Source organism: Onychostoma macrolepis, chromosome 04, assembly GCF_012432095.1.
Source record: "Onychostoma macrolepis isolate SWU-2019 chromosome 04, ASM1243209v1, whole genome shotgun sequence".
Lineage (NCBI taxonomy): Eukaryota > Metazoa > Chordata > Actinopteri > Cypriniformes > Cyprinidae > Onychostoma > Onychostoma macrolepis.
The window spans coordinates 16963143-16977306 of NC_081158.1; the positions used below are offsets into that span (position 1 = coordinate 16963143).

The window sequence follows — 14164 nt, forward strand, 5'->3', positions numbered from 1 at the left end:
ACATTTAGATGTATTATTTTTATACCAATTATGCACTACAATAAATCTACTTTTTTGAGGATATTCAGGTGCTTTCAACCCAAACAGACAAACTTGGTGTCAAATAAACTTGTTCTTCTATGAAAGGTTTAGCATGTATGCATCCAAAATCAAGCAGTTTGCCTTTTGAATGACATGGATAAATTAAGTAACACAAAATAATTCCCAATAAAGGGTAACCAGTTTACTCTTTCATATATGTTTGACACCTGTCATCTCTCGCTGTGGTATAACATGCTCTGTTAAGTAAACACAATTATTTTTTTATTTTATTTTTTTATGTGTTCACAGTGCATCTGATTCACTACACTTGAATTTATGACTCAAATAACTAATTATATTACAGGTGCTGGTCATATAATTAGAATATCATCAAAAAGTTGATTTATTTCACTAATTCCATTCAAAAAGTGAAACTTGTATATTATATTCATTCATTACACAGAGACTGATATATTTCAAATGTTTATTTCTTTTAATTTTGATGATTAGAGCTTACAGCTCATGAAAGTCAAAAATCAGTATCTCAAAATATTAGAATATTTACATTTGAGTTTGAATAAATGACCATCCCTACAGTATAAATTCTGGGTATCTCTTGTTCTTTGAAACCACAATAATGGGGAAGACTGCTGACTTGGCAATGATCCAGAAGACGAACATTGACACCCTCCACAAAGAGGCTAAGTCACAGAAGGTCATTACTGAAAGGTGTGGCTGTTTACAGAGTGCTGTATCAAAGCATATTAAATGCAAAGTTGACTGGAAGGAAGAATTTGGGTAGGAAAAGGTGCACAAGCAACAGGGATGACCACAAGCTTGAGAATACAGTCAAGCAAAGCCGATTCAAACACTTGTGTGAGCTTCACAAGGAGAGAACTGAAGCTGGAGTCAGTGCATCAAGAGTCACCACGCTTAGACGTCTTCAGGAAAAGGGCTACCAAGCCACTTCTGAACCAGAGACAACGTCAGAAGCATCTTACCTGGGCTGTGGAGAAAAAGAACTGGACTGTTGCTCAGTGGTCCAAAGTCCTCTTTTCAGATGAAAGTAAATTTTACATTTCATTTGGAAATCAAGGTCCCAGAGTCTGAAGGAAGAGTGGAGAAGCACAGAATCCATGTTGCTTGAAGTCCAGTGTTAAGTTTCCACAGTCAGTGATGATTTGGGCTGCCATGTCATCTGCTGGTGTTGGTCCACTGTGTTTTCTCATGTCCACAGTCAATGCAGCCATCTACCAGGAAATTTTAGAGCACTTCATGCTTCCTTCTGTTGACAAGCTTTATGGAGATGCTGATTTCATTTTCCAGCAGGACTTGGCACCTGCCCACACTGCCAAAGGTACCAAAAGCTGGTTCAATGACCATAGTGTTACTGTGCTTGATTGGCCAGCAAACTCGCCTGACCTGAACCCCATAGAGAATCTATGGGGTATTGTCAAGAGGAAGATGAGAGACACCAGACCCAACAATGCAGATGAGCTGAAGGCCACTATCAGAGCAACCTGGGCTCATAACACCTGAGCAGTGCCACAGACTGATCGACTCCATGCCACGCCGCATTGCTGCAGTAATTCAGGCAAAGGAGCCCCAACTAAGTATTGAGTGCTGTACATGCTCATACTTTTCATTTTCATACTTTTCAGTTGGCCAAGATTTCTAAAAATCCTTTCTTTGTATTGGTCTTAAGTAATATTCTAATATTTTGAGATACTGATTTTTGACTTTCATGAGCTGTAAGCTCTAATCATCAAAATTAAAAGAAATAAACATTTGAAATATATCAGTCTGTGTGTAATGAATGAATATAATATACAAGTTTCACTTTTTGAATGGAATTAGTGAAATAAATCAACTTTTTGATGATATTCTAATTATATGACCAGCACCTGTATGTGTGTATATGGAAAAAATATATAAAAGGAACGGTAAATTCCACAAAATGAACGTTTTCCAGCATCTACAGTTCATGACCTCCCAGTAAACCTGCCTGCTTCCGTTACACCCATCCGTAGGCTAAATTAAATGTGAGCTGGCTCTCTTTACTTTGATCTGCATGCTGTTAGCTTGCCTTTATACCCTAAATCCACTCACTTTACTTCCAATACAGTGCAATTCTCTAGACTGTTTAGGACAAGTTATTTAGCATGTTAAAACAGAGGATGATTTATTCTTTACCAGATTTTTTTTTTTAGATTTACTCACTGTGGCCCTAAGCACTGCCACCCTGTTAAGCTGCTTTGTGAACCATTGTGCTTTGATCTCATTCTTAAAAGTGATTTAGAAATGAAGCCAAGTTGAACTGAATTCAGGTTTTCTGAATCATGCTGTATGTTTTTATTTAGTACACAATGATGCACACATGAAGTTTATTATTTTTACAAAATAGCAATGTCACAAGGCCAAACTACATTTATTTGTCCATTAATAAGTATTAAAGTTAATCTTCATAAAGTATTATCTGCATACAAAAATATCTTGCACTTGTCTTAACAGCTAAAACTCAGTTACAGAGTTATATGGGGGTGTCTGGGAATTTAGATTAGTGTCTGTGATATTTATCCAGTACGTAATGAGCACTAAGCTGGAATCCAGTTCTAAGCTGCAGGAAAATTGAAAGGTCTGAAATTAACTGTGAGAACTGCAATGTGTGCAGTCACTGTAAATACAGAAGCACGCAATGATTTGAACATGGATTCCAATAGTCTGATGTTGTTACACTGGCATACTCTAATAATCATAAAATTGGGTTGTTTTTTTAAATTATGCTCAACCAAGGCTGCATATATTTGATCAAACATACAGTAAAAACATCAATATTGTGAAATATTATTATAATGTAAAACAACCATCTTCTATTTTAATGTTTTAAAACGTAATTTATTCCCGATCCTTCGGGAATCATTCTAATATGCTTATTTGGCTTATTTAATGAAATAAAGAATGTATATAACCAACATTTCATGTGCCTTGTACACCATCTTGGCCTCATCACAATGCATTCCAGGACTGCCTTCTCTTGAAACAAGGCATCATAAACATATATTTTGTCTTGCCTAAAAATAAAAATTTTTAATGGTCAAATGTTGATTTTACACGGTTTAAATGCAATGCAAATTCATAAATAAAAACATCTCTCACTCTTCAACCCCTTAAGTAAAATAGAACTTTTTCATTTTAAAAATGTTTTTTTCTGCCTTCTTTATTGTGACATCATCAATGAAGCATATATTCGCACAACATCAGACAGATAGATTGCTGTCATAATGATAACAGAACCCACCCCCACTTCTTTAGCAAAACTCTGAAATGTCTAAAAACAAAAACACAAAGCCATATTGCTCCAAAATGTGCCAGATCACATTTCTCAACATTGCCACAAGGGGAGCTATATCCGGCATTAATATAGACTGTCTTTTTCTGTGGTCAGTTTTGTCTTTCAAGTTTGGCATGGCGGTGCAACAGTTTGTAAAACGTTTGCCCAGCAAATGGGTTAAAGTTAGTTAACATTTCTCTTAAATTCTTGATTGGAAAAACGTGTTTGTGAATAAAAAGTTAACATTTTGGTCACATTACATAATGTCACCTTCACAAACGCATTTTTCTTCTGACGCACCATTAGTTTTAAAAATGAATGTATTTGCAGTGTTCTTTGACACAGCATAAACTCTACTATGTAGCCGCCTACAGGCTTTTATATATTCACCCTCTGACCCCATAAATTAAGCACTGGGCATTAGGTATGAGTAAGACATTTGTCTTTCTATAAGTTCCCTTAAGTGCAGCGGTACCTTAAAAGGTTGTGAAAGTATGAGCAGATTCCATCTGAAATCCTCTGAAATCCCAACAGACCTCTCTCTGGCGCTGTGTGGAGGTGATAATCAGGGAAAGCATTAACTGATTGTGGAGGAATGTCTTTAGATCTGGACAGTATACCCACTCCTGACAGTTCTCACACTCCACGAGACATGGCTCAAGACAGTTTCACCTCCAACTCCAAACGTGACCCTACTGTTGGTTATTCTCACAGAGACTGGCTCTCCTGTGCCAATGTGTGTGTGTTTAAACAATTCACTATGGTAAATCACTGTGCACACTCGACAACAGCTGCAGGCTGTCACACACTTGCTGCGTCTCTGGCCTCCCTGTGACTTTTTACTGTGTGTGTGTGTGTGTGTGTGTGTGTGTGTGTGTTGGAGGCAGGTGGAGTATTTTTGACACAGCCGTGTGTGAGGACTCCCCCTTGGCTGGTGGTCTAACACCTTCTCAGCATCCACTATGAGTTGTGTTTATATAGTGCCTTGTAAACGTGTGTGTTCCACCAACAGCAACTCAGGCAGGGCAAAAGAGTTCTTCAAACTAGCATGTGCCCAATCACAATAAAAAAGCAAATGCTGCATAACAAATAGTATACTGCATAGGGAACCATTTACACTGTATGCTAAACTAGATTTTATGGCACTTATACGGGTCCAAAACTCCATCACATGATGCTGTGGTGTATTGTGTGGTGTAAGTCCAGATGCTTTGAAAATCACAAAAATCCCAGGATTTAGAATAATATGTATAATTCAAGTTTGTACTACAAACACTCGTAATTTAATATGCAGTTTGCTCAAATGCATGTTCCAATAGGGCTGCACAATAAATCGAAATGAAATCGCAATCGTGATTAGGCAAAAGCTGCGATTGCCATGCGCATCTTGTCAGTAATGCCGGTTCTGTAATCAGTAGTAAATCTCCATCACATGCTTTCAGATGGAGCATAATTTACTACACAGAACTGTAGTTCACTGACAAGCTACGCCAAAAAAATTGCAGACGATATAATCGCACAATTATAAAATCGAAGATATAATTTGCGATAATGACAACTGTTTGCGTAGCTTCTCAGCAAACTACGGCTCTGTGTAGTAAATGCTGCTCCATCTGAAAGCATGTGAAAACACCAAATTTAATAACATGTTTTTACTCCAAATTCACTTCATAACGTCAGTCGAGTGATTGAAATAAATCCCTCTGTGAGATGATGTGGCTTCTTACACAGAACAAGGCACGCAACATATTTCATAGTATTCTAAGCAGTGATAAAGGCTTTTCGCGCGAGAGCTTCAGATGGAGATTTACTGCTGATCACAGAACCGTGGTTCACTGACAAGATGCGCATGACAATCACAGCTTTAGCCTAATTGCGATTGTGATTTTATTTTGATTTATCGTGCAGCCCTATGTTCCAAAAACTAATAATAATTGAATTTTAAAATGTTAAATAGCTTTCCCTGTTGAAAAAAACAGCATATGCCAGTTCATATACCCATTAAGCACACTTCCATTTTTGAGATCAGATTATAAAAAGAAAAAAATGATTTATTATCCTACTTGATGTCTTAACCAATTGATATGTTTGTTACTATATGCCTCCTATAATTTCAAGTCATTCAGATCATTGCACACTGAGATATGAGTCTCCATGTGTTCAGCCATTTTGAAAGCTGTCTAAAAACTTTCACCAAAAGAGGAGCCCCTTAAATGTGCGTTTTTTTTAGATGTTTAAGCCTTTATTTTGGTTAGGTTTCACTACTTATTGTGAAATTAAGAGATTAATGTTCAGACTTTTGCATATTATAACCTGGAACTTGGATGTGGGAAATAATTACATTAGATCCAAAAGATTTTAGCAACACAGCGCAGATGCTACAGAACACAGTTAGCTGACTAGCTGTATAAGATTGTGAGCTACGCTAATATACTACTTCACAGGCATTACTGGCTTGTACTTTTACATCTATTGTAATTATAAATTGACAGTTTATTGCTGGTCTGTCGTTTTACAGTGCTGTAATTTTTAAAGATTTCATATTATTTTAAGGTGAGCTTAAAGGGTACACGACTATGAAAATCACCCAGCTTCAGTGTGACATCAATAAGAAAAAGTATAATTTCATTGATATTGTTAATAAAAGTTGTTCATATTAAAATATGTATGAACTTAATACATGACCTAGACTATTTATTTAGCAAAAATCCTGTCATTTTAATAAATATTACATTAAATTTATTAAAAATTGTTGCTGCTCCCATTAAGCTCAGTGTACTCTCTTTAAGCTCTTCCATATTGAACGTTTATATAAATACTTCATAAACAGACTTTAAATATTAACTGATGGTTGTCACTTTAAGATAAATTCATCGATTTTCCATGGATTCTGTCAACTCAAATCTGCAGACTGGCTCTGATCTTTGGGAACTAGCATCAGCTTCTCCAGACTGTAAATCTGTGGAAAATCGGAGCAAAAAATGTGTAGTGTATTCCAGCCTTAAGAGACTATAGATAAGTTGACATCCATTTAATAAGAGGCTTCATAATGAGGCTAGTTTATGTGTCCATCCATGTTCATGAGCGTGGACTAGTCTAGATGTTGTAATGTGCTTAAATGACACTTCACTATGAATATATAACTGATCAAATTGAATTCCTTGTTGCTTGATTTTAGTGTTCTGTGTTTATTTTATTTTTTTGTGATTGACAATGTAAAGCACTTTGAGTGCCTAGAAAAGCACTATATAAATGTAAGGAATTATTATTAATTATTACCTTCAAAAAATATATATTTTTACAATTATTCTTTAAATATTTTCCTAAAAATAAACAAGAATTTTTAATAAAACATGATGTGAGCTTAATGGGAACAGGGGTGTGCTTAAAGGGTACAAAAATGTACCCATTAAGCACAGCCAGACTTTTTGAATATGATGTATATCTTAATTGAAATGCTTTTGTAATTTAAAATAAAATTAAATATTTTTATGTGAGAGATTAATATTTTATTTTAACATAACTTTTGTACTGAAACCAATATCTTGTGCACTAAAAATGTCTCAATGTAGATTTTGGTGAGCTTAATAGGTACATTTACCCTATGTTTTGAAGCATGGCAGCTGGTTTGAGCTGGTTTAAGCTGGTCCTGAGCTGGTTGTAAGCTTGGTTATAACCTGGTCCTAAGCAACTAGCTCCTACTCAGGACCGGCTCATAACCAGTTTACAACCAGTTCAGGACCAGCTTACCAGTTTCCATGCTTCAAAACATACCTAACCAGCATATGCTGTTTTTTTTTTTTTTTCAACAGGGTTATAAATAACTTAAATTCTCCTGTTGTTGTATCTTTAGAAAGATCCAACAATAAACTAGCCTGAAACATCTTCACAACTAATGCCATTACAGAAAACTGCATTAGCCTCTGTGCAGTGAATTAAAACATCTCCCTTGAAATTTGAGACCTCCTCATTGTTTCCGTTCCCAACTACTGCTCACTTTATACGAGTACAAGGATATGCTTGAAGAATACGTGGAAAACAATCTTTAAAGCAGGTTTATGAAACTCAAGTTGGAGTCTCTTACAAGCTGGAAGACTTCTGGCACATCACAATGGCATATTCAGTTTCTGATATTCTGGGCTTGGAAGAGTCGAGAATCACAGGACAGAAATAAAGACGACTGTGTCTTTTGTTACCCATGTGCATTAGTTTTTTTGAAGCTTTACACGAATCCTGTGGCCTCCAGTTAGCAGATTGTCTTTCTGAGACTCACATGGAGAGGGCAACGCTAGATAAACTTCAGTCGTAATCTTCTTGTCGAAGAGTAAGCAACGCATGCAAAAACATGCTAGTAAGTGCATTTAGACTTAATTATGTAATGTTGTGCTAACACGCTATTGCCTTTGGGTGTGGAAGCATTTGAAAACAATCTCCAGTTGAGTGAAATGCAATGCAAGTCAAACATAAGAATCCGATAACTGCTATTAAATAATCTCCTGTCTTCCTCAGGTCAGATGCAAGTGGAAAGTAAGAAAACCATCGTGGGAACAAACAACATCTATAACTTGTCCTGTTTTTACAGAATAAGCGAGAATCTTCAGTAACAACTCAATTCCAACATTTAAAAGCGAAACAGACTTAATGTCTAACCTTGTTGTAGTAGTGAAGCTGAACCGAATGCCACTGGCCGTCGCTAACTCCACCTGGTACAAAAGGTGCGACAGTTGTTTTAGCCTCACCTAGGAGAGAAAGATAAGAAACAAAAATATTAATTTGAATGATAGGAGAAAGGCATGTGCATTGTATATGTAAGCTACTTTAAATTTTGAGTAGGTAAAATACAGTTTCAAAGTCGCATAACACATTCAAGCTTTTAAAAATTAGTTAGCTATAAAAGCTGCTATCAAAAACTTGAACAAATAAAGTCCTATCATGACAACTCTCAGAGGTGTTGGCATGGTAATATACATGACAATGTTCATGTATTTGGTCTTGGTGGAATAGATCTGCTACGCTGCTGCTGCGGTGGCAGAGCAAGAACAGAGATCTGCAACTGCCAAAACAACCACAACAAGCTGCTGTGAGCATGTAAGAAATACTGCTGCTGCAAGAATAACATACATGAAATAACCCCCATAGCATACATGAATCACTCTGTAGCAGATCTATTCAGGTGGAGCTGGGGAAGGTGGAGGGTTTCTGAAGCATGCTGCAAACTGCTACAGCATGCACTAGTCATATATTTGAATGTTGAGCAACGATCTTATTGGCTACCGATACAGGAGAGAACCAATCAGCTGTGCCATGTAATAATGATGTCATTAGGTCAGACTGAGTTAGACCTATCGGACTACGCCATCTAGAGTTTCATGCCAGAACTCTATATTTACACTAAATACGACTAATGAAAGTGGTAATATAAATATATAACAACTTGAGTTATGTTGAAAACTGAGACAAAACAGCAGTTAAATATTTATCCAAAAATTAGAGGCTCAAATTAATCTTTGAATCTTTCAAATTTGCTGTCTGAATTTTTTTTTACTAAAATACATTTAGTTAGTTTCTAATACCGCATCTTAATTATGTGTAAGTTGGAAAAGTTAGTAAAGACTTTACTACAAATGTTCAACAAGTTACAATTATTAGTATAAAACAAAAACAGATATCCAAGAGTGGTATGCGATAAAGGTGTTTCTTGTATAAATTATGGCTTTGTCACCTCTGGTCCAATATAAAGTCACTTAGTGACTACAGCACAAAGCTGCTAACATAATAACTATTAATTTTGTTTAGATATTCTCTCTCATCAATGGAGTTCATTCAAAGGGCAGGGGAGCAAAAATGTACACTGGGTTTAGAGGAATATTTACCCAAGGCAGGAGCCCCTACTGGAATTCATAAAGAATCGGTAAAGAACAACCAATCATTGTAGCCCCATTGGTAAACAATTGCAACATCGTCTAAGCTATATATTAATTTAATGTCTTTGTTTATTACCCTTGCACCCTTTAATTACTAAAAAACTAAGAATGGTGGGCCAGACTACTGAAATGGTCAAAAGAACAGTTTTAGTACAAGTGTCATGGGTTACAGCATGTAAAACAGGCTCCACAGCATGACACAGCATTGTTCTCTTTGTCTGGGAAAGATTTATGTGTGCTATAAGATCAACAGTCCCATTATAGGGCTGTGTTCTTCTTGTGTTATTTATAACCACCTGTGAGCTAAAGTGTGTGTGTGTGTGTGTGTGTGTGTGTGTGTATGTCTTTTCCTGGAAAGACCATCTGGGTCACTGCATAGCCTCATTAAGGTTCGGACACTTTAGAACTTATAAATCCTTTGTCATAAACACATTCACCTAAAGCAATTCTCTAACTAACACATGGCTACACAAATAAGCTGTTTAACGTAGCATGATGTCACCTCATGTTACTATATATTGTCAGCGCTGTCCCAGGAGTGGATATGACATACAGAGAGCAACAAACTCTATATGAATACACAAAAGCATGTGTGACTGCTTGGCTAACATATTGGAAATGCATGGTACTTTTGTACATGCTTAAGGTGTGTTATTATTGTTGTAACAAACTTCAGTACTCGAGGGGACGATGAAGTTACATCCATATGTCTTTGCGATTAAACTGATGGTTATTATTCATGTAGCTAGTTGTAAACATGTTGACAACTTTATCTAACATGCTATGCAAAACTCTCCTCAAATTGTTGCTCTGCCATAACTGCAGTTGAACTAAAAGAAAGAAGAAGAAAAAAACTGGCCATAGAAAACATTATAGTTTGTTGTTTACATTAATGCTATAGCATTATAATGTACTTCCATTGTGTTATGAATTGTGGTCTGACACACAATGTGAAATCGAGCTTGCATAGCAAAAGCTTGCATATTGGTTAATGGCAAATGTTAGATTTTTTTGGTAATTATTGGAGGGCCGCTATTGGATGTTTGTGCTTGCTCATTTCTCATATTTTTACATATAGATTATTAGTGTATCAGCCATAAGATAAAAATATTCATTGGCTTATCATATTGGCTAGTTTTAATAACGGTGCACCCTCTAACTTTGGTGCTAACTAATGTTGACCCTAAGTTGACCTGGGCTTTTCGGTCACACTTTATTTTAAGGTGCAACTCTCATTATTAATTAACTATTAACTACGACTTTGCCTCGAAAAACTCCAAATTACTGCTTAGTAATGTAGTGGTTACATTTAGGCATTGGGTAGGATTAGGGATATAGAATATGGTAATGCAGAATATGTGCTTTATAAGTACTAATAAATAGTCAATATGCTAGTAATACGCATGCTAATAAGCAACTAGATAATAGTGAGAATTGCTTCCAATACTAAAGTGTTACCGGCTTCTCAGTTGTAACAGTGATAGGACTGTCGTACCTGCTGAGAAGGTGAGTTGAATCTGTTCCTCAATGATCTCCACAGCTATGAAGTCGTGTTTCTCATTAAAACGACCGTTGTAGAGAAGAAGGGCGTTTCTCTCTCTTGTGGCAAACCTGGATAGAAAAAAACATTGATCAGAACAACCAGAACTACAGGCTTTATTAAATGTTTACACTACCCCCTCATAAATCTTTAAATCTATCAAGGTTTGAGTGCACTTCTTAGAATTCAAGACTTAAATCAAGAGAGCTACAAGAAACCTCCAAGCCAGACAGAAGAAATAACATCTATTAATCAAGAGAGGAAAAGAAAAAAATCAGAGGGGAAGTGAACGTAAGGCCAGTGGTCCAGAAACAGGAAGTGGTTCCTCTGCCCTGGGCGGCACATCCCACCTCTATCATGCCTGGGCTGTGGCACAGAGGGCAGAGGAGTCAGAGACCAGCTGCACCACAGGAAGAAGATACAAATAAAGAAAAACACTGATAGTGCTCTCTCAACACGTAGCCCTTCCTGTTTTTACTCAGCACAGGAGCCCAAATATTTCTCTAGTGACCCTGTCTCAACATTTGTTGCTTAAATAAATCAGAACCTTAATTTTCAACTTTACAACGGTTTTAAACAAATTATCCATATGTCTTTCTAGCTTTATAAATCCAACAGCTAATAGGCTAAAAGAAATTCTACAGAAAGGGCAAAACTGATTTGAGCTTGACATCAGGATTATCCATGTATGACCCAGAATGAGCTGAAGATAAGTCCAGGCATGCCGCCTAGCCAGACAGAGCTCAAGGGCTCCTTATGCAACTTCTTCAACAAATTACACTTTACAGCATGCAAAGCTTCTGGCAAGACGTGTCAGTGTAACAAAAAGGTAAACAGGGGCATGACACAGAGGTCATAATCAATTTTCTTGTCAATTATAGCCCATCACTTACATGAAGGAGACAGTGAAGTGGAATCTCTGTCTAAGGCCTCGGAAGGTAATGAAGGACTGTCCGGGAAAGCTGCGTGTTGTCATCTCACAGAAAGGTTTCTCATACTCTCCAGAGGGGCAGTTGCATGTGAAGCCGCCCACTAGCAGGTTGACACACTCACCTCCATTTTTACATACCCCGGGGACACAGCGACCAGAGCGGGCATCTATTTCACAGTTCTCACCTGCACAGGATTATCAGAAGTAAAGTAAACTTGTAAACTGAAAGTCAAATAATCAAGGTGTACAGAATGACTTGCAAATTACAGACACATGGGTTACATAAGGAGCTTTCACACCACGTAGTTCAAGGAACTCAGTTATAGGAACTAGCCAACAGGGTGGTTCGTAGAGAACCAATTCCCCCCTCGGGCCATTTTCCTGGTTGCATTCGCACCGGCAGCAGGAACTCTGAAGCAACCGATAGACACATGTTTATGCGTGGTATTTATTTACATCGTCAACAACCAGTGAATAGAGGATGCCATGATCGGAGCTGTTTTTGTTATGCATCATGGGATTTGTGATAACAGAGATGGAATGTAAGAAAGCGCACAAAAATCTGACTAAATTTCCTATGACAACTTGCAGTGTTTCTTATCATCGAGGCTGAGAAAAGAACACAATGCTGCAGACAACAGATAGCTAAATGTCGGTTATCGCTGTTTTCCATGTTCGAGGAGTAGGCCTAAATCTGTTTACACTGCTTTTCAAAAACGCCTGGTATAGCTGATGTTTTGTATGTGTTTGGCCAATCAGCATACACTTACGTCACTGGTAGTTTCCATAGTACTGTTTTAGACTCTACTCTGAAGTAGGAACTAACTTAGTTCCAGTGTTGGGAAGGTTACTTTGGAAATGTAATAGGGTACAGATTACAAATTACCCTACTTAAAATGTAACAAGTAGTGTAACTTTTCAATTACTTTATTAAAGTAATGTAACTGATTACATTTGATTACTTTTTGATTACTTTTCTAAATTTCTAATGTTTTCAACTGTTAATCATTTTCAAACATGTTAACCAGGCAGGTTTAACCTTACAGTAGTACTCAACACTGATTACTGTTAGACTTTCAAAATAAGCAGGGTGAGCAGTGCTCATTAGCATGTAAAGAGATATGCACCGAAACGAGTCACTGTGAACAGAGCTGTTTTTGACAAGGTAAAAAAGGTGTTGTTTTACACGACCACTGAGACCATTTCAAGAAGACCCTAATGAATCATACCACCTTGTGGAAAATGGGCATCCGATGTCCCCTTTGAAGCACAGCCACCACAAAATCTTACTTTAAAAATCTTACTTTAAAATCACGCTGAGGTTAAACACAGATTTAAAATCATAACACGAAATAATTTAACAGCTATGATACTGTTTTTGAAATCAAATCTTTGCATAGCTATGACAGGAAACACTGGATCTAACAATGCATTAGAAAAAAAAGAGTTAATCTTAAAAAATAATAATAATAATAATAATAAAGCATATACATAAACCCATATAGGAAACATAAGAGTTATCAGATAAGCATGTTATAAACTTCTGAAACATTGGTGTTTCATATTTTAGAGCAGTCACTGCAATTTATGAAAGAAGTCAATTAAATCTGTATGTGGGAGTGTGTAGGAAAAAAATCAGATGTAACCCCCTTTGTAATCCTTAACATTTTCATAAGTAACTGTAATTTAATTACACATTTTTTCTCAGTAACTGTAACTGATTACAATTGCTTTTATTTTGTAATTAAATGATGTAATTCCGTAACATGTAACTAGCTACTCCCCAACACTGCTTAGTTCCCCCAAACTGAGTTCCTAGAACTAAAACCATTCCTAGTTCCTGCAGTGTGAACACGCCAAAAAGCGGATACTTTCACCAGTAGTTCTAGGAACTATGAAAAGGTTCCTCCGGTGCGAAAGCCCCTATTGGTACTAAATTCTGCAGGACAATGGCCCTCCAGGACTGGATTTTAAGAGCGCTGCTATACTGGCCTTATTTCAAATTTTCAGCCCTGACTTAGTCTCAGCTTTCCATACGGAAGCACTTGACAATCCAAGAGTTCCTCTATGGCACCACCAATTCCCTTACCGAAGATGGACACACAGCTCATGCAGTGTTATATATCAGCCATTATCCAGACAAGATCTGGACAAAGGGTGTTTATGTGTGGCGGGGGAACATGATGGCAGTCCCTGTGCCTGTAATGACCCCTGATTTCCTTGGGATAATCTTTCTCTTGGAGGGAAATAGACAGATCGATTTCCCTCTAATGTGAGAAAGCCAGAAAAGGATAGACGTTGAGAGGCAGGCTGTCAACGCCATCATAATGGATGCAGAATATCTGGAGTTGAACTGTGACCTTCAAAGAACTGAGGGAGATGATTAGAGGAGTAATTGGCCTTGATAAAGAAGGGGG

The 14164-nt window shown here is 37.1% G+C and overlaps 1 protein-coding gene across 5 annotated transcripts in view; it reads right to left on the reverse strand.

Moving 5' to 3' along the window:
- Positions 1 to 14164, reverse strand: part of celsr1a (cadherin EGF LAG seven-pass G-type receptor 1a) — a 97374-nt gene that overhangs the window by 47926 nt on the left and 35284 nt on the right. For all 5 annotated transcript variants that reach the window (XM_058773764.1, XM_058773765.1, XM_058773763.1 and 2 more), the window contains exons 3-5: positions 11710 to 11932; positions 10772 to 10887; positions 8003 to 8091 (exon numbers count right to left, since the gene is read on the reverse strand). In XM_058773764.1, coding sequence (XP_058629747.1) covers positions 8003 to 8091; positions 10772 to 10887; positions 11710 to 11932 — 428 coding nt within the window. The remainder of the gene's footprint in view (positions 1 to 8002; positions 8092 to 10771; positions 10888 to 11709; positions 11933 to 14164) is intronic.